At 35.0% G+C, this 27,241-nt stretch overlaps 3 protein-coding genes across 3 annotated transcripts; all 3 read left to right on the top strand.

Annotated features, from left to right (window-relative positions):
* The first annotated feature begins 13,341 nt into the window (after nucleotides 1-13,341).
* Nucleotides 13,342-16,318, top strand: LOC129877353 (probable O-methyltransferase 3). The gene is made up of 2 exons (XM_055952849.1): nucleotides 13,342-14,200; nucleotides 15,914-16,318. Exons 1-2 carry the CDS (start codon nucleotides 13,403-13,405, stop codon nucleotides 16,214-16,216), a joined length of 1,101 nt encoding a protein of 366 aa, XP_055808824.1. The 5' UTR covers nucleotides 13,342-13,402; the 3' UTR covers nucleotides 16,217-16,318.
* A 3,431-nt stretch (nucleotides 16,319-19,749) lies between these two features.
* On the top strand, nucleotides 19,750-23,690 carry LOC129876611 (prohibitin-1, mitochondrial). Its single transcript, XM_055952088.1, has 6 exons — nucleotides 19,750-19,863; nucleotides 21,240-21,427; nucleotides 21,805-21,921; nucleotides 22,135-22,305; nucleotides 22,592-22,804; nucleotides 23,183-23,690. The coding sequence occupies exons 2-6, from the start codon at nucleotides 21,251-21,253 to the stop codon at nucleotides 23,372-23,374; spliced, it is 870 nt and encodes a 289-aa protein (XP_055808063.1). The 5' UTR covers nucleotides 19,750-19,863; nucleotides 21,240-21,250; the 3' UTR covers nucleotides 23,375-23,690.
* A 2,597-nt stretch (nucleotides 23,691-26,287) lies between these two features.
* LOC129877146 (glutaredoxin-C9-like) lies at nucleotides 26,288-26,953 on the top strand. Its single transcript, XM_055952631.1, has one exon. It carries the CDS (start codon nucleotides 26,352-26,354, stop codon nucleotides 26,799-26,801), a length of 450 nt encoding a protein of 149 aa, XP_055808606.1. The 5' UTR covers nucleotides 26,288-26,351; the 3' UTR covers nucleotides 26,802-26,953.
* The last annotated feature ends 288 nt before the right edge of the window (nucleotides 26,954-27,241 follow it).

The raw sequence follows: 27,241 nt of genomic DNA, 5'->3' as shown, positions 1-27,241 counted from the left end.
TCCTAAGATCAAGTCAACAACCCTAAGTCTTTCATGTCAAATTTGCTAGCAAGCATACGCTTCGTAGCATTTACATTGGCAATGTCTTTACTCATTATCAACATGTCATCAACATATAAACAAACAATGACTTCGTGATTTGGAGTATTTTTAATGTAAACACATTTGTCACACTCATTAATCTTAAATCTATTTGCCAACATTGTTTGGTCAAATTTCGCATGCCATTGTTTAGGTGCTTGTTTAAGTCCATAAAGTGACTTAACAAGTTTGCATACTTTTCTTTCTTTACCTGGAACTATGAAACCCTCAGGTTGTTCCATGTAAATTTCTTCCTCCAATTCTCTATTGAAGAAAGCCGTCTTAACATTCATTTGATGGATTTCAAGATCATATATAACTGTAAGTGCCACTAACACCCGAATAGATGTTATCCTTGTTACTGGCGAGTATGTGTCAAAGTAAACAAGGCCTTCTTTTTGTCTATAACTGTAATGACCTTGAGGGTGATTTTCGAAAATTTGTATAAAACACGCGTGAACAGTAACACGAGTGAACATTAACTTTTTGGGCAGAAAATGCCCCTTTCTTCCCATTTCAATATTTTTCATCATTTGTTTGAGTTCTTGAACTCCTTGAGGTGATTTGAGAAGAGATTTTCGAGGCAGTTTTCCGGCAGGATAGTGGATGCATTGTGATCCCAACCTTTGTATCTTGAGTCCCTGACCGAGGCAGTTTTCCGGCAGGGTAGTGGATGCATTGTGATCCCAACCTTTATATCTTGAGTCCCTGACCGAGGCAGTTTTCCGGCAGGGTAGTGGATGCATTGTGATCCTAACCTTTGTATCTTGAGTCCCTGACCGAGGCAGTTTTCCGGCAGGGTAGTGGATGCATTGTGATCCCTTGACCACGAGGAGGTGGCAAGGATAATGAGATATTGTGATTGAGGTATATGGTCTGCGAGACCCCCATGGGTCCTGCTTGGTAGCACAGCTCAGCAGGTGTATACGACAGGCTGTGCGACAGTCTTGATTCCACCGTACCACCACATCATTGCATCATCATATTGCATTGCATTGCATTGATATTTGTGTTGCTTGAATTATTTGATTAATTGTGATTATGAGTTGTTATTATGGGTTTACTTTACTCGTGCCACTATATATATAAACTGGCGGTACCGATGCCGAAGTGAGACTTTTCTGTATGCAGGTGAAAGCGTTCCTTAGTTTATTTCATAGGTTTGATTAATTCCTTATACTCAGTCAGTTAAAACCTACTGAGTACATGTGAATTGTACTCACCCCTACTTCTGTGTCCCTTTTTGATGCAGATACTAGTCGGGGTACCCCACGTGGCAGTTAATATTCTAGCGGATTGTGTATTCTTAGATTAGTGGTGAGGTCCCAGAATTCGGATCGTCACTAGTCTATCTTTATTTTTCAGTCTTTTGTATCATTCAGAGACTTAAGTTGTATCATTCAGAGACTTAAGTTGTATCTTCAGATTCGCACCTTGTATTAGATGCTCTTTATACTTATTACACCAGGTTTTGGGATAATTTCTTCATTATTTTTTTTTCTTTTTATTTAAATCGTGGCATCACTTTCTCCTTTGGGAGTCTTGTATGAGTTTTATTTTTAGGGTTACACATCAGATTAGGTTTTGAGATGTGTGCCATCATGACCTCAATTTTTGGGTCGTGACAAATTGGTATCAGAGCACTAGGTTCACCGGTCTTATAAGTTAAAGAGCAGGGTGTCTAGTAGAGTCTTGCGGATCGGTACGTAGATGTCCGTACTTATCTTCGAGAGGCTACAAGATACTTAATAGGAGAATTTCTTTCTTTTTACTCCCTTCGTGCGATTTATTCATATCAAGTGTTGTATACCTCTGATCTATTCCTTCTGCGCAGATGGTGAGGACTAGAGCCACAATTACTGAGGGTGAGGCTGCACCTGCTGCTCGAGCCCTAGTACGCGGGCGAGGTAAAGGACGTGGTGGAGTCAGGGGACGAGGCCGAGTAAGAGGAGCGGCACCTGCTCGTGGACGAGCTAGAGAGCTATCACCTGAGCCCATGTATGAGCATGAGGATGACTTAGAGCAGAAGACTGAGGAGCAGAGGCCATCCCAGCCTCCTGTGGTTCCCGATAGTGCTCCGATTCTTCAGGAGCTACTGGTTCGATTATTGGCTAGACTGGATGGTGCTCCTACCTCTGGTATTGTTTCAGGTACTGTAGGTTTTCCTATCACAGTTGGTGCTACACCGTCAGTTCAGGGGCCTATTGTAGGATTTCAGACTCCTGGTTCATCTTCAATGCCTTCTATTGCACCTCCGAGATTTGCAGCTCCGCCAGTTTCTGCTAATGCTGTCATGTCGGTAGCTGAGCAGAAGAGTTTTGAGAGGTTCGTTCGATTGACGCCTCCAAGGTTTAATGGTAAAGCTGGAGAGAAAGCCTATGACTTTTTGACTGAGTGCCAAGACAGGTTGTTCAACCTAGGCATTTTAGAGGCACATGTAGTTGCTTACACTTCATATCAATTTGCGGGAGTGGCCAAAGAATGGTGGAGGTCAGTTCTTGCTCGTAGACCTATTGGTTCTCCTATGATGAGTTGGGAACAGTTTACTGAGGTGTTCCTTGAGAGATTTGTGCCTTATAGCCTTCGTGATCAGCGTAGGGATGAGTTTGACAGACTGGAGCAGGGCTCCCTATCTGTATCTGAGTACGAGACTCGCTTCCATGAGTTATCTCGTTATACTATGTTGAGTATTCCAACCGAGTTCGAGCAGATTCGCAAACTAGTGAAGGGATTCGCCGGTTATCTCCAGGAGGCTACAGCCTCTCTTGTACTGTCTGGGGGTACGTTTCAGAGTATTATTGATCATGCCAGGATGATAAAGAGTATCCGACGTGCTAGACAGGGCGGGGCCAAGAGGTTCCGTCGGCAGGGTCAATTCAGCAATCATTCCTCCAAGGGTAGAAAATATTCGGGTTCAGGAACCCATGGTTATCAGGGCAGACCAGTCCAGGCAGCTATTCAGGGTTTTTCGAGCTCCGAAGGTCGTTTTGACACTTCTAGTTATTCCCCACGGAGTTCAGGTCCTCGAGGTTGTTATGTGTGTGATGAGTTTGGGCATAAGGCCCAAGATTGCCCCAAACGTGCTCATTCTAATGGACGGCCTGGGGCACCAGTTGTTCGTTCTATAGATGCTCCAACTGTTCGAGGTTCTTCGCAGAATACTAGAGGTGGCACCCATGGTGCTGGGGGTAGAGTACGAGGTGATGCTCGTGGTGGTTCACAGGCTAAGGGTGACCGTCAGTTATGCTATGCTATACCGGGTAGATATGAGGCAGAAGCCTCTGATGCAGTTATTACAGGTATTGTTCCAGTTTGCCATCGTTCTGCTTCAGTATTATTTGACCCAGGGTCTACCTATTCTTATGTGTCGACTTATTTTGATGTGGGTATTGATTATGTGAGTGAGTCCCTTATTGTGCCTATTACTATTTCTACCCCAATAGGTGAATCTTTAGTAGTGGATCGGGTATACAAGGGATGTTTGGTGATATTTTCGGGTAGAGAGACCCGTGCAGACTTGATTTTACTAGACATGCTTGATTTTGATGTGATATTGGGTATGGACTGGTTATCTCCTTATCATGCTATATTAGATTGTTATGCAAAGACCGTGACCTTAGCTTATCCCGGTTTACCTAGCTTAGTATGGAAGGGTAATCCGAGTTCGTATCCTAAGGGGGTGATATCTTATATTCGTGCTCGTCGCTTGATGGATAAGGGTTGTTTGTCTTATTTGGCTCATGTACGTGATCTCACCACGGAGTCATCTCATATAGAGACTACGAGGGTGGTGAGAGAGTTTATGGATGTATTTCCTACAGACTTGCCGGGAGTTCCTCCTGACCGTGATATCAATTTTGTAATTAATTTAGAGCATGACACTAAACCCATCTCTATTTCTCCTTATCGGATGGCTCCGGCAGAATTGAAAGAGTTGAAAGAACAATTAGAAGATTTGTTGAAGAAAGAGATTATTAGACCTAGTGTATCATCGTGGGGTGCACCGGTTTTATTTGTGAAGAAGAAAGATGGTACTATGAGGATGTGTATTGACTATCGACAGTTGAACAAAGTCACTATCAAGAACAAGTATCCTCTCCCTCGCATTGATGATTTATTTGACCAGCTTCAAGGTGCATCGGTGTTCTCAAAGATTGATTTGAGGTCGGGTTACCATCAGTTGAGAGTTCGGGAATCTGATATCCCAAAGACTGCATTCAAGACTCGTTATGGGCATTATGAGTTTGTGGTTATGTCCTTCGGGTTGACTAATGCCCCGGCTGCTTTTATGGAGTTGATGAACCCGGTATTTCGACCTTATTTGGACTCGTTTGTGATCGTGTTTATTGATGACATCTTGGTTTATTCCAAGAATGAGGCAGATCATGATAGGCACCTGAGGACAGTCCTTCAGAGATTGAGAGAAGAGAAGTTGTATGCAAAATTCTCCAAATGTGAGTTTTGGCTTGAGTCCGTGACATTCTTGGGTCATATAGTGACCAAGGATGGTATTATGGTTGATCCAGCCAAAGTTGCAGCGGTTCGTGATTGGGTTAGGCCTACTTCGGTTATCGAGATTCGAAGTTTTATTGGGTTGGCAGGCTACTATTGTCGGTTTGTTCAAGGATTCTCTTCTATTGCAGCCCCATTGACTAGGCTAACTTAAAAGACTGTGGCATTTCAGTGGACTGAGGAATGTGAGGCGAGCTTTCAAAAGCTCAAGGAATTATTGACTTCAGCACCTATTCTAGCCTTACCCGAGGAGGGCGTGGCATTTATTGTGTTTTGTGATGCTTCGGGAGTCGGCTTGGGTGGTGTATTAATGCAAAAAGGTAGAGTTATAGCTTATGATTCTCGACAGTTAAAGGTACATGAGAAGAACTATCCTACCCACGACTTAGAGTTAGCAGCGGTGGTGTTTGTTCTGAAGTTGTGGAGGCATTATCTCTATGGAGTGCATTGCGAGGTCTATACTGACCACCGTAGCCTTAAGTATATCTTTTCTCAGCCGAATCTGAATATGCGGCAGCGTAGGTGGTTAGAGTTATTGAAAGACTATGACATTACCATACTTTATCATCCGGGCAAAGCTAATGTGGTAGCGGATGCCCTGAGTCGCAAAGCATCTAGCATGGGTAGTTTGGCCTTTCTTAAGGCTGTGGAGAGGCCTTTGGCATTGGAGGTTCAGTCATTGGCTAGACAGTTGGTCCGACTTAATATTTCTACACATCATGGTATTTTGGCCTTTGTGGAGGCTAGGTCTACTCTGATGGACCAGATTCGTACACACCACTTTGAAGATGAAAAGTTGAGGGCCATTCGAGACAAAGTGTTAAGTGGTGAAGCAAAATCAACCTCTCTTGATTCGGAAGGAGTTTTGATGATTAATGGTCGCATTTGTGTGCCCAAGGTTAGTGAATGGGTACGTATGATATTGGAGGAGGCTCATTGTTCCAAGTATTCGATTCACCCGGGAGTGGCAAAGATGTTTCATGACTTGAAACAACACTATTGGTGGTGTGGCATGAAGAGAGACATTAATGATTTTGTGGCTAAGTGTTTAAATTGCCAACAAGTGAAGTATGAGCATCAGAAACCGGGTGGTCCTATGCAAAGGATGCCCATTCCTGAATGGAAATGGGAGCGTATCACTATGGACTTCGTGTCTGGATTACCCATGGCATTGGGTAAGTATGACTCTGTCTGGGTGATTGTGGATCGATTGACCAAATCAGCCTATTTCCTTCCGGTGAAGACTAGCTACAATGCGGATCAGTTAGCTAGGATCTATCTTCGTGAGATTGTTAGGCTGCATGGGGTGCCTATCTCTATTGTATCGGATCGGGGTTCAGTGTTCACCTCTCACTTTTGGAAGGCATTACAGCGTGGTATGGGTACGCAACTAGAGATGAGTTCAACATTTCATCCCCAAACCGATGGTCAGTCCGAGCGGACTATTCAGGTGTTGGAGGATATGCTTAGGGCCTGTGTGATTGATTTTGGTGCCCGATGGGACCAACACTTGCCCTTAGCAAAGTTTGCCTATAATAACAGTTATCACTCCAGCATTCAAATGGCACCATTTGAGGCATTGTATGGTCGTAGGTGTCGATCACCCATTGGATGGTTTGATTCTGTTGCGGTTGATGCATTGGATACTGACTTACTTAGGGATGCTGTGGAGCGGGTACGTTTGATTCAAGGTAGACTATTGACAGCTCAGAGTCGTCAGAAGAGTTATGCTGATAAGAGGGTTCGTCCCTTAGAGTTAATGGTGGGTGATTGCGTGTGGCTTAAAATATCGCCCATGAAGGGTGTGATGAGGTTCGGAAAGAAGGGCAAGCTTAGCCCAAGGTTTGTTGGCCCGTTTGAAATCCTAAGGAGAGTAGGTGGAGTGGCATATAAGTTGGCCTTACCCCCTAAATTGTCAGCTGTCCATCCGGTGTTTCATGTTTCCATGCTTCGCAAGTACATACCGGATGAGTCTCATGTGATTTCTTATGATGCGGTAGAGTTGAGTCCGGATTTGACTTATGAGGAGGAGCCGACAGTTATTCTAGATAGGCGGCTTCGTAGACTCAGGACCAAGGAGGTCGCTTCGGTCAAGGTGCAGTGGCAGCATCGGCCTGCTGAGGAGGCGACTTGGGAGTTAGAGTCTGATATGCAGGCTCGGTACCCTCAGCTTTTAGAGACCCCAGGTACTTTATTTTATCTTATGTTCGAGGACGAACATCCTTTTTAGTGGTGGATATTGTAATGACCTTGAGGGTGATTTTCGAAAATTTGTACAAAACACGCGTGAACAGTAACACGCGTGAACAGTAACACGAGTGAACATTAACATTTTGGGCAGAAAATGCCCCTTTCTTCCCATTTCAATATTTTTCATCATTTGTTTGAGTTCTTGAACTCCTTGAGGTGATTTGAGAAGAGATTTTCGAGGCAGTTTTCCGGCAGGATAGTGGATGCATTGTGATCCCAACCTTTGTATCTTGAGTCCCTGACCGAGGCAGTTTTCCAGCAGGGTAGTGGATGCATTGTGATCCCAACCTTTGTATCTTGAGTCCCTGACCGAGGCAGTTTTCCGGCAGGGTAGTGGATGCATTGTGATCCTAACCTTTGTATCTTGAGTCCCTGACCGAGGCAGTTTTCCGGCAAGGTAGTGGATGCATTGTGATCCCTTGACCACGAGGAGGTGGCAAGGATAATGAGATATTGTGATTGAGGTATATGGTCTGCGAGACCCCCATGGGTCCTGCTTGGTAGCACAGCTCAGCAGGTGTATACGACAGGCTGTGCGACAGTCTTGATTCCACCGTACCACCACATCATTGCATCATCATATTGCATTGCATTGCATTGATATTTGTGTTGCTTGAATTATTTGATTAATTGTGATTATGAGTTGTTATTATGGGTTTACTTTACTCGTGCCACTATATATATAAACTGGCGGTACCGATGCCGAAGTGAGACTTTTCTGTATGCAGGTGGAAGCGTTCCTTAGTTTATTTTATAGGTTTGATTAATTCCTTATACTCAGTCAGCTAAAACCTACTGAGTACATGTGAATTGTACTCACCCCTACTTCTGTGTCCCTTTTTGATGCAGATACTAGTCGGGGTACCCCACGTGGCAGTTAATATTCTAGCGGATTGTGTATTCTCAGATTAGTGGTGAGGTCCCAGAATTCGGATCGTCACTAGTCTATCTTTATTTTTCAGTCTTTTGTATCATTCAGAGACTTAAGTTGTATCTTCAGATTCGCACCTTGTATTAGATGCTCTTTATACTTATGACACCAGGTTTTGGGATAATTTCTTCATTGTTTTTTTTCTTTTTATTTAAATCGTGGCATCACTTTCTCCTTTGGGAGTCTTGTATGAGTTTTATTTTTAGGGTTACACATCAGATTAGGTTTTGAGATGTGTGCCATCATGACCTCAGTTTTTGGGTCGTGACAATAACCTTTGACCACAAGTCTTGCCTTATATTTATCAATAGTGCCATCAGCTTTCATTTTCCTTTCAAATATCCATTTTGATCCTAAAAGTTTATTTCCAGGAGAAAGATCAACCAATTCCCATGTATGGGTATTCAAAATTGATTGAATCTCATTATTGATTGCCTCTTTCCAAAATCCTGAATCAGAAGAAGACATTGCAGCTTTAAATATTTGAGGCTCATTTTCAAGCAAGAATGCCACAAAATCTGGTCCAAAGGAAGTAGATATCCTTTGACGTTTGCTACGCCTTGGATCCTCTTCGATTGGTTTACTTTCGTTTGGTTCTTCTCGTGGTCGTTTAGAACTTTCACTTGAGGACTTATATTTAGTTTTATACGGATAAATATTTTCAAAGAATTTAGCATTATCTGATTCAATTACCGTATTAACATTAATTTCAGGATTGTCCGATTTGTGAACCAAAAATCGATAAGCTTTGCTGTTTGTAGTATATCCAATAAAAACACAATCCACGGTCTTTGGTCTGATTTTTACCCTTTTGGGCAAAAGAACTTGGACCTTTGTTAAACCCCCCCACACTTTGAAATATTTCAAGTTGAGTTTTCTTCCTTTCCATAGTTCATATGGAATAGTTTGTGTTTTGTTGTGGGGTAGTCTGTTGAGTATTCGATTAGCTGTAAGGATAGATTTCCCCCACAAGTTTTGCGGTAAACCAGAACTTATTAATAAAGCATTCATCATTTCTTTTAATGTTCGGTTTTTCCTTTCTGCAATTCCATTTGATTGTGGTGTGTAGGGGGCAGTAGTTTGATGAATAATTCCATATTCTAAATATATCTTTTCAAAAGGAGATTCGTATTCTCCACCCCTATCACTTCTAATTATTTTTATCTTTTTATTCAATTGATTTTCCACTTCGTTCTTGTATTGCCTAAATGCATCAATTGCTTCATCCTTACTATTAAGCAAATACACATAAAATATCGAGTGCAATCGTCAATAAGAGTTATAAAATACTTCTTCCCACCACGAGTTGGTGTAGACTTGATATCACAAATGTCTGTGTGAATCAATTCTAAGGGACTAGAATTCCTTTCAATAGATTTATAAGGATTCTTAGCATACTTAGATTCAACACATACTTGACATTTTGACTTATTGCAATCAAAGTTAGGCAATATATTTAAGTTAATCAGTTTTCACAAGGTTTTATGATTGACATGTCCTAAACGTGAATGTCATAAATTATTTGACTCAAGTAAGTAAGAAGAAGCTTGAACTTTATTATCATCAACAACCATTACATTTAGTTTGAAAAGACCCTCAATGAGGTAGCCTTTTCCTAAATACATTTCATTCTTACTGACAACTACTTTGTCTGAAACTAGAACACACTTGAATCCATTTTTGATAAGAAGACCGGCAGAAACCAAGTTTTTTCTCATTTCTGGAACATGACAAACTTTGTTCAGCGTCACCACCTTGCCGGATGTCATTTTTAGGAATACTCTACCATATCCTTCAACATTAGCCGTTGCAGAATTTCCCATATAGATAGTCGCATCAGGTGCGGCAGGGGAATAAGTAGCGAAGGAATATGCGATTCCTCCGGAGTGAAGTTGTTGGGGGAAAGAGAAGATGAGGAAGCTAGCTCGGACCGCACAAACATGCGACGTAGCTTTTGAATCAAGCCACCATTCTTTGAGATTTCCTACGAGGTTGCATTCAGTCATCATTGCACATAAGTTTTCAACATCCCCATTTGTATCAACCATATTGGCTTGACCTTTCTTATTTTCCTTCTTGGGAGCAAGACATTCCACAGCCTTATGTCCAGTTTTTCCACAGTTGTGGCAGTCTCCTTTGAACTTCTTTTTGCTAGGATAGTTCTTTGGTCCAAAAGATTTTTTTCTCTTTTTTGATTTATTTGGACCATCCTCAAAATATTTGCTCCCATAATTGTTGAGTTTCCTCTAGCCTTCTTTTCGGCAGCCTTGTTGTCTTCCTCGATCCTAAGACGAACAATCAAATTTTCAAGAGTCATCTCCTTTTGCTTATGCTTCAAATAATTTTTGAAGTCTTTCCATAAAGGAGGTAGTTTTTCAATAAACGTTGCTACTTGAAATGTCCCATTTATGACCATACCTTCTGCTAGGAGATCATGAATAATGACTTATAATTCTTGGACTTGAGACATCACAGTCCTGCTATCAACCATTTTATAGTCCAAAAATTTTGCAGCCACAAACTTTTTTAAGCCTGCATCTTCAGTTTTGTATTTCTTCTCAAGAGCATACCAGAGTTCTTTAGAGGTTTTACAAATATTGAAGACGTTATACAAGCCATCTTCCAATCCATTGACTATATAGTTCTTGCAAAGGAAATCAGAATGTGTCCATGCCTCAGTCATAATAAACTTTTCGTGGTCAGGAGTTCCTTCTTCTAACACAAGAACATCTTCATTATAAATCGTTGTAGACTGAGTGTAGTCAGATAGAAGAACATCTTCTGCTGCCAACATTTGAAGTCAATACCAGTAAATTTTTCAGGCTTTTCTGCAGTAGCCATTGCTATAGAAACTTGTGTTCTACTGGTTGAAGGCATTATGGTTGCTTCAAAACTTGATACATTTATATCACCCATTCTGTTTGTCAAGATAAAAGTAATGTTAAACAACAGAATAACCAAATAGGAATTTTTGTTCAACTCGATGAAGTTTTTATATTCTTCAAACCGAAAAGAAAAACAAAAACTCAATTAACTTGATGAAGGTTTTATTTCTTCGAACCAAGTTAATCACTGGAGTAGAAAGTCTTTCGATTTTAGTTTCCAGCCCTCCAAACAGAATATAAGATGAAGCAAAAATATACAACTTGTTTCTAGTTTAACGATGAAGTTTTTGTGTTCTTCCAATCGTAAACCGAATGAATCTTGAACACTGATGAAGTTTTTATACTCTTCAAATCAGTAGTAGATTCAAACAGAGTAGAAAATCATAAAAGGCCCTAATTGTTTCAATCTAATTGAAACCAAACAACAAGAACAAGAATTCTTAGTGGATAAAAAGCTTTCTAGGAAAAAGATATAAAACTATTGTCATTTTAAGCCCATTCTTGACACCAATAAAAAAAATATTAAACCACCATCAATATTATTATTATTATTTTCTTTTTGAAATATGAGCAGTCACGAAGTGCCTTTGTAAATTCTCATTCTTAGCAACAAAGTGCACTTGTTCCAAATTTCTTAAATACTAATTTCAATCCTTTGAAAGATACCAGTGACATTTGAAAAGCCACAAAAAAAAGTAAAATAAAAAAAATTACTAGTAAAATTAAATGACACAATTAGAAAAGTTTCCAGTGGCTTCACCACACAACTTTGCCACATTAACCATTTTTGTTGTCATTAAGATGCAATTTTCATAATGAGAGATTATCAATGTTGATATTTATTAAATTCCTTTAGATTATTATCCCTCCTATATTAAGGTAAGCATACCAGAAACAACAAATAAGAAAAATAAAAAAATAGTATCCGAGTCCACAAAATTTACTGTGTGTCCGTAAGGAATTTAATCTCCTCACTGTACCCAAGGTTAAGGATTATTTCCTCCCAAGATAAAATGGATAGACTATTAAAGAAGTAGCGGTACCTCAAACTTCAATAATTTCAGCGAACTCAAAAGCCAGCAACAAAATCACACAAAAACTCAACTTTGTTTGTAAGAAAATATATGCAGAAGAGGGAGAATTCAAAATGTAAAAAAAATGAGAGAAAAATCCTCTATTTATAGACAACAAAGGGTAGTGTGAACATGTGCTTATTGTGGCTTATCGGAAAAGTCACAATCCTTTACAAAAGCCACAACCTTTCATAAAAGTCGCAACTCTTCAAAAAAGTCACAACTTTTGTTGAAAAGTCACAACCTTTTGTAAAGATCACAATCTTTCATTTCCTATTCACACCTTTAAAACCCAACATATTTATATGAAGGAGTAAAATAAGACTAAAATGATCTAACCTCCATTAAAGACTATTTTGGTCATTTTTTCAAATATGGTCAATGCATACTTTTTCATTCACATGGACCATTGTGTAAGTCTCAAGATATTAGAGAATTAAAAATAAAAAAACAGACATTAGAGATTTGATTATGTATGTAAAAATCTCATTCCAATATTATAAGGGCATTGTGATATCATCTGTGACATCTAGTATTTTTAAAAATATTTCTATCAATCGCAATTTAATATTTTTAGTCTATTCAAAATAATATATTCATATATTTAAAAATAATTTAATTTTAAATTTTCACTTTTAACCTTTAATGAGATGCCAATAAAGGTTGTGGTGGAGTACTAGAATGACAAGGACTCCTTTTTTAAAGGACAGTTCGTGTACAAAATATTTCACATTAATAGAATATGAAAAAGGATCGCATCTTAATGAGTACACCATCTATTTTAATGTAAGTGTTAGTAGTTGCTTCTACCACTTGAACCCCATTACCCATATATATATATATATGAAATGCTTCGGAAAGAAGTACAAAATTAAAGACATTTTTGGGGTGGGTGGGTGGGTGTCTGTCAATTTTAGCTTTGAATTTAGATTCGAAGTTTTTGTAATTTGTATTATGATCCAATAAAAAAAAATTGAATTTTTCGAATTTGTAACTTCATGGAAGTCGAAATAGTTCCTATATAACATTAGTATGAAAGCAAATTGTCCAAAATTATTTCTTATTTTTTATTGGTTCTTGTCAAATAAGAACAATTGAAAAAAATGATGATTCATATACTTTCGTTCTATCTTCAAAGGAAATAATCCAAACTTCAAAAATTTTGAAGATATTAAATTTCTTAAGAACATAGTAAATTTTATTCATTTGAACTTTTGTTTATACATTTTCTGTTTCAAATACGGTAAGATAACGCGTTTTACTTGTCAATACGAAACTTTTCAACGAAAATTCAATTTCAGTATAGGAGTCGTCAATATGTATAACGGATAAAAAAAATCGTTAATAAAATAATTTATAGCCTCATAAATATTTATCTTATTTTATATCATAATCTTTTTTTAAAATATATTCTTTCTTAAATTTCATGCTCAATCAAATATTACAAAGTACCACTTGCTTGGACTTTCAAATAATGGATTTACTAAGCATCATCGTGTAGCTCACGATAAACATGACTACCCCACTATTATTATTATTCTTTTTTTGTCTACATCATTCTATACTTTAACTCTATATAAATTGATCAAAGTCTAGATAGAATTGCATATCAATCAGTAAAAAAAAAGTGAACATTATTCTACAAAATTAGAACAATTTTTTTTATTAAGATGGTTGTGCCAATTGTAGGTGAGCATGAGACTGAAATTCTTCATGCTCAAACTCACATATGGAACCACATTTTTAGTTTCATAAATTCTATGTCACTCAAATCAGCAATTCAATTAGACATCCCAGACATAATCCACAAACATGGCAAACCTATGACACTTGATGAATTAGCCAATGCCCTATCAATCAATAATTCCAAAATCACTCATCTCCGACGTCTCATGCGAATTTTAATTCACTCAGGATTTTTTCTCAAGTCCGCGATCCCCTTAGAAGAGGGATCATCAGGACCAGGAGGAGAAGGAGGCGAGGGCTATGTCCTCGCCCCTCCAGCTCGTCTTTTACTGAAAGACGACCCATTAACCGTTACCCCTTTTTTACTAGCCATGTTGGATCCAATTTTAGTTAAGCCTTGGCATCATGTGAGTGAGTGGTTTAGTAGTGATGAACCAACACCTTTTGAGGTTGCACATGGGAGGACATTTTGGGATTATGCTGGACATGAACCTAGGCTAAATCATTTTTTTAATGAAGCAATGGCTAGTGATGCTAAATTGGTTATGAGTGTTGTAATGAAATACTCTAAAGGTGTTTTTGAAGGATTGAATTCTATTGTTGATGTTGGTGGTGGTACTGGGACTGTGGCTAAGTCAATTGCTAAAGCTTTCCCTAATTTGCAATGTACTGTTTTTGATTTGCCTCATGTGGTTGAAGGACTTGAAGGGAGTGACAACTTGTCTTATGTTGGTGGAGATTTCTTTGTGTCCATTCCTCCTGCTGATGCTCTTCTACTCAAGGTAAATTTTTTTGTTATATGATTTAAGTTATATACATCGATAATATAGTCAGGTCTCAATCAGATCTTTTTATATCGGTAGCATTGTTTTGATAGTGTTTCGACTTTTATAGCAAAATGCTATCAACATATATACAATATAAGATAACATGAAAGATCTCTTTATAACGATACTATTGTCGGAATAATTTTTGGTGGTTATAGAGAGAAATCTTGTTATTTAAAAACATACAATATAACATAACATGAACTATTTCATAGAAAAAAATCTCTGTACGTAGTTTTTAGCTACTACAGTGAAATGTTATTAGAGAGAACATACACTACATATAATATAACATGAAAAATTGATTTTCACAAAAAAAAAATATGATCGTTACAGTGAAATATTATTATAGAGGACGGTTGTTACAGAAAAATCTGTATAATTTTTTTAAAAATAATATTAAATTAGATCACTTCTAATAGCATATTAATTATCATTTTTATATTAAGCTAACGTCTAATGATTATCATAGAGACTACATATAATTATATTAACTTATAACTTACATGATTTTGTAGATATTCTTTACATCTTCAATGCATATATAAAATTCAAACTCATTCTGAATTTGAGATTTAGCATTTATATGCTGATAGTATAAAAGATATTCACAAGATCAAGTCATTATATATAGTAATTACATGTTAATTACAATATCTTTTACATGTTAATTACATGTAAAAAAAGATATTTACAAGATCAAGTCATTATATATAGTAATTACACCTATGTCCCTTTTTGTGCCGACAAATTCTACCACTAATTATTATATATAATAATTGGAAGTTATGTCATCCTTTTGTTTTTTTCCTTTTAAAAAAAGCAACATACCAAAGAGAGAGTCTATGTTCATCTGTCAATCACAACATTACTTTATGAATAAAGTCATTTCTTCTTGTGAGTCCGTTTGGATTTAACCAACTTAAAGCTTCTTTTTAGCTTTTAGACGTATTTGTCTAATGCTGACTTTAAGTCATAAAGTTCTTAAAGTCAGTCAAAAATGAAAAGTTAGGATTCCTAAATTTTTTTTTTGAAAGTGCTTAAAGTCATTTTCTTTGACCATGGAAATTACTTTTATATCTCTTATATTTTAACTAAATTCTCAAACTACCTTTTTTTATTCTTTTAACTCTAAAATTCATATTATAAGCACTTTTATCCAAACACTCAACTGCTTATTTATAAAAATAACTTTCAGCACTTCAAAGTTCTAAAGTTACTTTTTGTAAGCCCATCCAAACGAGCTTTGTATCATCAATTCATCTTCTTATGTCTTATTCATACACAATAGTACATATTATATATATTTTTGTAAATATTTCTCTTTTTGAGGATAATCATTTGACGTTCGAAATTTATTGATTCAATTATTTCAACATCATATCGTGTAAGGCTTAATTACGATTTACGAGAGACATTTTTTATCCAAAGTTTCTTTATTCAGACTAGTAATATCTTGTGGCGTAGCTAAATATATATTGAGTGTATAGATTAAAAGTTACTTTTTATTTATTTATATATTAAACTATGAACTCCTTTAACGAAATTTTTAACTTCATCATTACTTGTATACCCGGGATTCTGATTAAGGATAGAGAAATTTCATCAATCTGTAATATTTACTAGTAATTTTTATATACTAAATTTTGTGATATGAACTAATTGCAGTGGATATTACATGATTGGAGTGATGAAGAAAGTGTGAAAATATTGAAGAAATGCAAAGAAGCAATACCAAGCAAGGAAAAAGGTGGAAAAGTGATAATTATTGACATGATGGTTGATAATAAAATTGGAGATGATGAATCAATTCAAACTCAAATTTTCTTTGATATGTTAATGATGGTTTTAGTTACTGGAAGAGAGAGATCTGAAAGAGGATGGGCAAAAATTTTCTCTGAGGCTGGATTTAGTGACTATAAAGTTACTCCAATTCTTGGATTAAGGTCACTAATTGAGGTTTATCCTTAATTAATTTGAGCTTATAATAAATAATTGATCCTTAATGTGCATTTATTTTATCATGGTATGTAATGTAAAAGATATAAATAATGAGGATTGTGTATTGATTGATGTACCTTTTCATTTTCTTTATTGGAAATTGAACTACTACTTTGACAAATGAATCTTGATTTCTCATATATTTCTTGCTTCATTCTTTAGGTCCAACAAAATAATAAATCGTAAAACGGCAGATGTATTTTTATTGAGAGTGATGTGCATAATTAAATATAAAATTACCTAAATATGCAATCTATTTTATCATATTCTCTAAAATTTTCTATTATTTAAAAAAATTATAAAAATCTCTACTCTCTCTTATTCTCAGATACATCATTTTACGTGATATATCGGTCAGATACATCACTTTTCGTGATGTATCAGGATGTCGGATACATCACTATACGCAATGTATTGATCGGATACATCACTTTACGCGATGTACCGGTCCGATACATCACTTTTCTTGATGTATCAAGGCATTGGATGCATCACTTTATACAATGTATCTATTGGATACATCACTTTACGCGATGTATCAGAACGTTTTAGGATGTATCTGAATTTCAACAAATTTAAGAGATTTATGTATTAAGAGTGAATTATGCATGTGATATAAATGTATTATAAGTGTTTTTAAAGTATATTATGCTTGTTGTGTAAGAAATTGACACAATATATTATAAATGTATTAAAGTGTGTGATAAATATATTATTCATCAATAAAATTTGTATTATAGGTGTTTTATAAATTGTTCTCTGTAATATATATTAAAACTGTATTATAAATGTATTATAAGTGTTTACTAAAAATAAAAATATTATTATTATAAATGATAAATATTTTCTTAATGTAGTATATCTATTTAACTTTTCCAGCAAATTAATTAAGGAGAGATTAAGATTAACCTCATGTAGAATGCCTAGCTTGTTCTCTGAATTCACCCATATTTCCATGTTAATAGAGATAAATATTTATTCATTCATCTCTCTCTATATATACACTTGAAAATAAATGCCATGTTTTACATGGTAAAACAGTCATTTTCAAGCTGAGATAATCATAATTGACAAATAGATTGATTAACAAGATTTGGCAAATCTCTAATTATCAATTTTATAATATGATCTCGTTATCAATAATAAAAGATGTTACATCTACCATTTTGGATTTAATTAAAAAAATATTTGATTAACATCGAATTATGTAGCTGAGGTGAACAAGAAATCGACAAGATCATTGATTATTCTAATTTTTTAATCATATGATATTCCGAATAATTTAAATTTACGTCTACATCATTTAGATTGAGGTACTTCTTGTCAGAAATTTATTCATTTCAATGAACTTCAAACCTCTAATTAAAAATATTAAAACACAAAAATAAAAATAAAAATTGAGAATTTTTTTTAAAGAACAAATAAATTCATTATTCTTAAAAAAAATATTGATATATATCTTTTAGGGGATACATACAAAATTCTTCAAAATTCCTCAAAGCCAAATGAGTTGAAAGTCACATTCGTAGATGACAAATATATATATATATATATATATATATATATATATATGAAATTGTGTATGAACCAAAGTGTACATTTCCCTTTTGAGTCTTGCATATAGTCGTTTTGATGGGAGATGAGATGAACCATTTAGGAACAATATATAGTCTTCTTATAGGATTATGCAGTTTGTAATCACAAATATTTATTTAAAAAATATGGAGATATGTGATTTATCAATATGATATCTTAAAATATTTCGATAACTTGTTTATGAACTATAATTTGTTTAGTTGGTAAGATTGTATAAGAGATAGAGAAATTTTGATAATTTTCACAACTTACGAATTTTTTATGTTTATGAGGAAAAAAAACAACTTAACAAATTCAAATTCATGTCCAAATAAAATTTCAACTTCAAATCAATATGATTTAAAATTATAATTCCATATCATATATCCAAACAGGCCTTTACTCAATTATGTGCCTATTAAATAACACTCATGTGAAATGCAACTACCAAACATCAAGTATTCCCCACTTCCCACCTTGGAAATTTTAATAAAATCAATACCCATAATTGAAATTTCTATTTTTTTGGCAAGTTTAATTAGCTGCTTTTAAATCAATTTTAGACGCGATTTTTATGCCCAATATTCCATAGATAGTTCGAGTTGTTCAGTTCAGCGTCACAAACTTTTTTGTTTTCATGACGGAGAGTTCTTAACAATATTTATATTATGAAAGAGTACAAAAACATATTTTTTTCCTATATTTATTGGGGAAGGTTTTGATTCTTTGCTCAGCTTGGATCGCGATTGAAAACTCTCCAAGGTCAATTCTTTCTTTTAGGAGAGATCCCACTCCCTTCTTTAGCGCTTGTTCGTTCTATAAGGCTGAGAGTAAGCGTAAGCTTACCCGGAAGCTCGAAGAGCTTCCCTTCATTCGCTTCGCGGGAGCCGCCCATCCCGGCTTCCGTACCTTCTTCAACGTCTTCGGCACCAACCGGAATACGTGTCCGAGGGCTTAGGCTCTTCCCCCAATTCTGAAGAGGGAGAGACTTTTTTCAAATTCATCAAAGAATTCTCCATGTTGAAAATGAAAAGCGCCAACCGCGAGTTAGAAGTTCAAACATATGCATCTAAAGTTTGACTTGTCAAAACTTAACTTAAGACAAAATAATAATAATAATAATAATAATAATAATAATAATAATAATATCTAAATTTTGATATGATAATTCGAAATATCTAATAATATTATCTGAAATTTGTAGTTTTGGTGAACATGAAAGGTTTGCGGTGACAAATTTGGTGAGGTGAGTTTGGAAAGTTCTTCTTTTGATCAAAGTAAATTCAACTAAAATTTATATTGCATTAAACACATCTAAATAATTATTTTTAATCGTGGTGTTTAGATCATCTTGTAATGATATTGACATTTATTCTAGCTCTATGGGACCTTATTTTTAATGTTCGGACATATACTTGATTTTTGTTTAGCCAAGAATGTATCAGGAATAACCTTTTTATCCCACAAAATAAAGGTAAGGTATGTTATGCCACATCATTTTTAGACTCTCACTTGTAGAATCATACTGAATATGTTATTGTTATTAATGTACGAATCAGCTTACACGCACCCCATTAATTAAATTATGAATTGATAAACATATAAGAGGAAATCGGGTTACATGGAATGTAGGCGATGATCAATGCTATGTCTTAGTTACTATGTCTTATTTACTATTGTGTTCTTCTTTTTTCAAATATTATTATGTGTTATTTGAGACGAGGGTCTTTCGGAAGTAACATATTTATATCCAGGAGATAAGAATAAGGTTTGAAAACATGACAAAGGTGAAAACTGGCTAAGGGTGCAATTAGTATAATGGGCTTTTCTAAAAAGGCCATTTGTCAGATGAGCCCAATGTCAAAGCCCAGGAACATTTGAAATATCAAAATTAATAATCAATGAAAATAAATAATTAATTCTAAAAAAGTATCCCAAAAACCCTAAACCCCTTCTCCAAGTTCCCGTAAAATCCCCTTTTTAGTCTCTTCTCTTTACATTTTCTGCCAAAACCCCTAAATTCTCTGCTTCGTTTCGATCAGGTAAAATGATCTTCATCTGAAAACTACATTTGGGTTTTATAGTTTAGCCAATTTTGGGTTTCGAATGACGCTTTTGTGATTTTTTTGCGATTTAATTTGTGATTTTTTCCGATTTATTTGGGTTATACACTGATTATTGAGTATTGGGATGAGTTAGCTGGAATACTTTAGCTGATTTCAAGTTTAATTTGGTACAGTGACATAGTTTGATTAATTTGATTTGTTGCTTGAAGCATTTTGGGGATTATATTTTGTAAATTTTTCGATTGATTTGGGTTAAACACAGATTATTGAGTATTGGAATGAATTAGCTGGAATAGTTTATCAGATCCTAAGTTAAATTTCTCAAAGATTGAAGCATTTATTGGGATTATAGGTGGGCGTTAGTAATTGAGTTGAAATTTCAGTTTTACTGATTGAAATGTATCTGAAAACTCCATTTTGGTTCCATTTACATATGCTTGTGTATGTAGTTCATTAGGGTTTTGTTTGACCCAATTTTGGTTCCATTTACATATTCTTGTGTTGCTTGTCCATTTTTTCCCTTTTCTGTTTTTGATTGAGTTGGTGTTTGTAAGGCTGTTTACCTTTTGACAGTTTTCTAGTGAATGTTTAAAATGTAAAAGTGATTTACATTGAGTTGAACCTTCAGTTTGGCTAATTGAAATGTATCTAGAATTCCCAACACACCAGTCCCAAGGCTTTAGTTCAATGGCACACGGAATTTGTGGTAGGTGCACTTCACAAGTTTGAAACCTAGTTATTGAACCAAGTATGATATGATATCTTAGTGGACATGTGTGGATCAGTCAGCATATTTTCCACCATGTTTTGATGCTAAAACAATGGATTTCTCTGTTCTTTTTCTCTTTTGAAAAAAGGAATTCCCAGTTCTCCATCGTGAAGAAAGAAAAACAATGTGTGAATGTTTAAATAATAGTATTAGTTGTAAATGAAGAAATAGGTGAAAATCAATTGAATGTAGTATGCTGGGATTTGGAAAACTAATGATGCATTACACAATGAGTGCTTTGCTCAGTCCTCTTATTTAGATGATATTAAATCTATGAAAGAGCTTAAGCTTTATTTTTGTAGAAGAGAGAGAGGGTATGCAACTTACAAAAGGTTTGATCGCAGTCTGTTGATGCTAAAAGAGCGTCAACAGAAAAAAAAAATCCTTCAGTAAAACGCTTAAGCTCTATCTGAATTGTAGCTCTGGGAATAAAATTCCATTCTGACCAATATGAGTGTGTCTGATTGTGTGCTTGTTTGTTAAAGCTCTTTAGACTGCCTGCACATGGATTACTCTTTTTCCATACTAGTAGGCTTTTGATTTTTTGGTAACAGAAAATATGAATATGATTGGTTTATTTCAGGGACTGGTAAAATGAATCTCAACAATGTTAAGGTTCCCAAGATGCCTGGTGGTGGTGCGACTTCTGCTTTGATTAAGTTTGGAGTTATTGCTGGTCTTGGTGTGTATGGAGTTGCCAACAGTCTCTACAATGTTGAGGGTGGGCATCGCGCAATTGTTTTCAACCGTATTGTTGGTGTTAAAGACAAGGTATTCTTGCCTTTTGTTCTTTCGGACCATGATGAAATTTAGGTCCTCTTTTTCAGTATCAATTGGATTGACTTTTGGTTAGCATCAGTCATTCTAAAATTATGCCTATGTTATCCATGTTAAGTTGAGAAACTTCTTAGGTGGAACGTGAATTAAGGTGCCTTCTACAGGATTTTCTTTTTTCCGTTTTATTATATGGGCGGATTGCCATAGCTTTTCATGGTTTTAATTTGTTGTAAATTAAAATGTTCTGTGTTGGATGGTTATGGCCAACATCATTGTATGACCCTCAACCATGTTTGTTCTCGGTTTTATGTTTGATGTGTGCCCATGTTTGTGTTTTTCTTTTTAATCTGTGTTGAGTGGCTTATGAGTAGGTTTATCCAGAAGGGACGCACTTCATGATTCCTTGGTTTGAAAGACCAGTCATATATGATGTCCGTGCACGACCCCATCTTGTGGAGAGCACTTCGGGAAGTCGTGACCTTCAGATGGTAATTTTTTCTCTGAATACTTGTTTCCTCCCCTCCCTAAGGACTTGAAGAAAAAGAAAAAGAAAGAAACCAAATTAGGGTAAAAGATGGGAAACATTTGTAACAATTGCAAAGTTATGAAGGAGAACTTCGGTGATAGATGATGTTTTGCTTTTATCCTAGGGACACCTAGAAGTACATGATTTAACAGTCTTTTTCCTTTTTATTACACAGGTAAAAATTGGTCTTAGGGTTCTCACTCGTCCAGTTCCAGACCAACTACCCACTGTTTACCGAACTCTTGGTGAAAACTACAATGAAAGGGTCCTACCTTCAATTATTCATGAAACTTTGAAGGCTGTGGTTGCCCAATACAATGCTAGCCAGCTCATCACCCAGAGAGAGGTACGTGCAAGAGGCCCTGTGTATTTAGTTGATGTCTTCTTGGTGGAAGTAATTTATGCTGTAGCTGGCACTTCCTCTTACCTGTACCAATGCACTGTGATTATAGGCCCATTGTGCTGAAAGCTTATTGGATACTTACCTCTTTATTTGAAGTAGGGAAAGAAATGAACTGCAAATCTTCTATTTTCGACACAGGAACTTGTTGAAATGTTAATAGATACCATCTCAAGGACCACCTTAACACATATACCATCTCATCATTTCCTGTCTTCTGTATTTTGTGCAGAATGTTAGCAGAGAAATAAGAAAGATTTTGACAGAAAGGGCAGCCAACTTCAACATTGCTCTAGATGATGTATCTATAACAAGCCTGACATTTGGAAAAGAGTTTACAGCTGCAATTGAAGCAAAACAGGTGGCTGCTCAAGAAGCCGAGAGGGCAAAGTTTGTTGTGGAAAAAGCTGAGCAAGATAAGCGAAGTGCTGTTATCAGAGCTCAGGTCAGTAGAGTTCCCCCTCTTGACATCTATTGTTCAATTTAATCTATCGCTCCAGAGTCTTATCATTTATCTGCTTCTGTGTTGATGACGTCTCATGCATAGCTCCCACTCTAGCCCATCATTCCTCTGAACTCTAGTATGTTCGAGGTTGCCATTTTGCTGCTTGAATAGTATTATTTATGAAGTGATAGCATATGGATATTACGTACTATATCTATTGACAAACATGAATAGTAAACTAAACTACATAAAATCGTTTTCGGCTAATAATTTCCATTCTGTTTTATTTGGTACTATCATATTTTTGGGGAAGGGGCGGTGAGGGATAAGGGAACATTACGAAGCAATAGTATTGACTTCCTATTTGTTGTTCTGCAGGGAGAAGCTAAGAGTGCCCAGCTGATTGGTCAAGCTATTGCCAACAATCCAGCATTTATCACTCTCAGGAAGATTGAAGCAGCCAGAGAAATCGCCCAGACTATCTCACACGCAGCAAACAAGGTGTACTTGAGTGCCGATGATCTGTTGCTTAACCTTCAGGACTTGAACTTGGACACTGCAAGAAAGTGACTTGGATAGCGTAACTGATTGCTGTTTCAACTTTCAGCATTTTGCTTTCCTGCGAGCCAACTGCCCCTTTCATGTTTACATAGTGATGACTTTAGAGATGGTTTCTTAGTTATTTGAACTCTTGAACATGGAAACATTTTTCATGAGAAACTATTTTGAAAGTAAAGACCAGTGTCTGGTCTGACATGACCAAAGCTTTATCAGCTATATAAATGTATGCAATTAGATCCGTCTGTTTTAAGTCCCTTATTTCTGTTGCTTTTGGGGTAAAAACTAAGATTCTATTAATAAGAATTCAATGAATAGATTCTGACAATCATGTAGGATCTCTGTTTTCATTGTTAGTTTGGTTACTACTGCTGCTTGTTTCTTATTTGTTGTTATGGTATTGTTTTCTTGCATGGTATGCAATGCTTTTTCTAGTATTTGTTTTGTCTTCCTTCTGTATAATTGGTATGACTGAAGGTTTTTCTGAAATATTTTCTCTACTTTCTCTACTTCCATGAGATAGGGGTTATGTTTGTTTACACTTTACTTTCTCATTTTGGGATTTTGTATGATATTATTGGTATAGTAATTATATAGTTAGTAAATACTCTATATACACTGATTAAAGGAAAATAAAAAAGTCAAGAAAGTAATGGAAATATACCATCATATTCTGTTTGACTTAGCATGAAGTTTATGAGTGAAAAAGACTTTAAGACCACATCTTGTGATCTTTAAACTAAAGATACATGGAATATACCATCATATTCTGTTTGAGACCTCTTCTTAAAAATGAAGGGGTATTGTTTTGCCCCCCACGCCCACCCTCCATTCCAAAGTGAAATTTTCTAGTGTGAATTTAAATTCGTCAAACTACAAAATGGATATCGTAAACTCCACAAAAAAAGATAATGTTTATGTGATATTATCTGACTTGACACAAATTTTAAGAAAAAAAGGTACATTTTTTAAATTTGTGATCTAGAGTATTCCTTGATCATAATAAAATTGTTTGTAATTATAAAAAGGCTCGGTGACACACTAGAAAAATGCTCACCATAATTTTAAAGCTTTTCGAAAACCATTTGCTTGCGATACCTACAAAATCAAAACAAAAAGGGAAAAAATATAGGAACCGGTTAACATCAAGGAATGATAAAGCATAATCCATTATGTTGTAAAGTTAAAAGTAAAACCACTTAAATTATAGAATATGATAATTAGTGGAGTGGAAATTAATTAATCATCTCAGCCAAAGTCAAATCACGATTTGTTTCTACTTTTTGAAGCTTACTTATTCCGATGAATATCTTGCTCAAGTGCATTGTTACAGCCTTACAACATGTTAATAGTGGCGGATTTAGGGTATTGAATGTGAATTTTTGAAAACCCTAATAATTATATTTATATTATAAAATTTATTAAATATATATTAAGAAAAATATTTGTTGATAATTCAGTAGTAGAATTGTTAATTTTTTGATCCAACAGTAGAAGAGGAACTTATTTAAGCTTTACTACCTTAATGAGTTTTCGATTCCTCTTGAGGACTTATAATGAAGTTTATATTTTAAGTTAAAAGAACTATAAACTTCAAATCTTGAATCCGTTTTAGTATATATATCTCATATCATATGAACTAATTCTTGGGGGCAGGGGCGAAGCCACCTTATAGTGAGGGGGTTCGCCGAATCCCCTTTGGCGAAAATTTATATTATTTATACATGATTAAAATATTTTTTATGTATATATAATAGATGTCGAACTCCATTCGGCTAGTTCATGTGTCTAATTTTTCAAATTTTAAACTCCCTTACTAAAAATTTTGACTCCGCCACCGTTTGGGTGCTTATTGTTGGAATGGGAATATATATATATATATATATATATATATATATATATTAAATATTGAATGAATTCATCGATAAAACTTATAGTGAAGTGGTATCTTTTTTATTATTATCAAAGGTCTTGAGTTTAACTTTCCTCGGATATAATTAAGACGAATTCAAAATTAATCAAGTTACAATGTGAATATCGAATAATGAGCGAGAAACCAAAAATTATATATTGTAAGAGTAGGTTAGTGATGACATAATTTAACGTAAGCCACATCTCATGCTACGCGTAAGTTGGCGTAACGACCGTTGACGCTAATTTACAAGTCTTTTTTCAACACCCTCTAGCCCCTAACCCCACACACCTTCTCTATATCTTTGTTATATATAAATGGAGAAAATAAATATTTATTCGCACTCAATATTTATATAAAAATAAAAATTTGAAGATATGTGATTTGATTAATATGTATGTGGAAGTCGATATAAAACTATAATTTAAACTTTATGAATTTTGTAGTTTAGGACAAAGACCTTAAGAACTACTAGTAACTTATTAGTTTGTAAAATTATTTTTTGTATATATTTTCTTAGTAAATTTTTTAGCATAGGAATAGTGTCCACGGATCCTTTTCAATACGATTTTTGAAAGATAGTGATTATTTTTTAATTACAGGATCTAAAAAGTAATTATTTTTGATTAATATTTTTTTTATAAAAAATGTGATACTTCAGTCAAGAGTTTTTCGAAATAATTTCTCTACCTTTACGAAGAATGGATTAGGTCTGAATACACTCAAACCTCCTCAAATCTCACAGGTAAAATTTCAATGCGTTTATTGTTGTTATTTATCTTTTTTTTAATACATATATAGAATTTGAGCCAAAATTAATAGTTCTTCCCGTATATCACTATCAACATTTGCTCATATATGAAAAGGTCTAAAATACATGTGTCTTCCATTTATATTGATGTGATGTAATGCAAATAACCATATACAAATATTTTTTGACTTTTATAAGATCCTACCTTTTCTATATATACTTACATACCTATTCCATTCCCTATATTTCCTCAACACAATCATAGTCATTCCTAGGAAAAATAAAAATATCATAGCTACAAAATTTCTTTCTTTCATTCATTCACTATGCAAGAAGCACTTCCATACAAATCATGGAATTTTATTCCAACAAATCCCACAACTCTAAACAAATCTTCATCTCTAATAAATCAAATCAATTACTCAAAAGGGAATTTTAAAAAAATGGTAACGGAGAATGCCGTTATAGTTTTTAGACGACGTGGCTGTTGTATGAGCCACGTCATCAAATGTTTACTTCAATGTCTAGGAGCGAACCCCTTTATGTACGACATTGAAGAAAAATACGAAAATGAAGCGATAGTGGAGCTTGAGGATATCGGTAAAATTGTCGGCCGTGGTGATCGGGAAGATGACCGGAGTTTGTCGTTGCCGTTGCCGTTGCCGGCGGTGTTTATCGGAGGAGAGTTGTTTGGAGGATTGGATCGGATTATGGCAGCTCATATTAGTGGTGAATTGTGTCCTGTTTTGAAAAATGCAGGGGCCTTGTGGCTTTGAATATTTTAATATATTTTGTAATAATTTAATTAATTATTACTATTACATTTTTATTTTATTTTTAATGAAAAGATTGCATATCATGATATATTTTCATGAGTTGCGATCGACACCTGATGAGTTAACTTGAATTACAATATTATTACTTTCTCCATCCCAATTCAAGAGTTTATTTGATTAATCATTGAAGATAAATTAGACCATCAACTCATTATTCTAAAATTAAAATTTTAATATTTAAAACCTATATGAAAAATATAATAAGTTTGTAATTCCTCATATGTTAATATGATTAAAAATATATTTTAAAATGATGGTCAAAATTTACATTGAGATTCAAAAAATAAAAAGTGACATAAACTTAGACTGAAGAAGTTGTTAGTATATTTGAAAATAATTTAATTCTTATATTTCATGTTTATTAGTAGAAATTTTTGAAT

This window comes from Solanum dulcamara, chromosome 12 (assembly GCF_947179165.1).
Source record: "Solanum dulcamara chromosome 12, daSolDulc1.2, whole genome shotgun sequence".
NCBI classification, from domain to species: Eukaryota; Viridiplantae; Streptophyta; class Magnoliopsida; order Solanales; family Solanaceae; genus Solanum; species Solanum dulcamara.
This window is presented reverse-complemented; position numbering and strand designations above follow the sequence as displayed.

Coding starts and splice junctions, on each gene's coding strand:
- LOC129876611 (XM_055952088.1), top strand. CDS start 21,251: ATGAATCTCAACAATGTTAAGGTTCCCAAGATGCCTGGTGGTGGTGCG. Junction 22,306..22,591: donor AGCTCATCACCCAGAGAGAG/GTACGTGCAAGA, acceptor TATTTTGTGCAG/AATGTTAGCAGAGAAATAAG. Junction 22,805..23,182: donor GTGCTGTTATCAGAGCTCAG/GTCAGTAGAGTT, acceptor GTTGTTCTGCAG/GGAGAAGCTAAGAGTGCCCA.
- LOC129877146 (XM_055952631.1), top strand. CDS start 26,352: ATGCAAGAAGCACTTCCATACAAATCATGGAATTTTATTCCAACAAAT.
- LOC129877353 (XM_055952849.1), top strand. CDS start 13,403: ATGGTTGTGCCAATTGTAGGTGAGCATGAGACTGAAATTCTTCATGCT. Junction 14,201..15,913: donor CTGATGCTCTTCTACTCAAG/GTAAATTTTTTT, acceptor AACTAATTGCAG/TGGATATTACATGATTGGAG.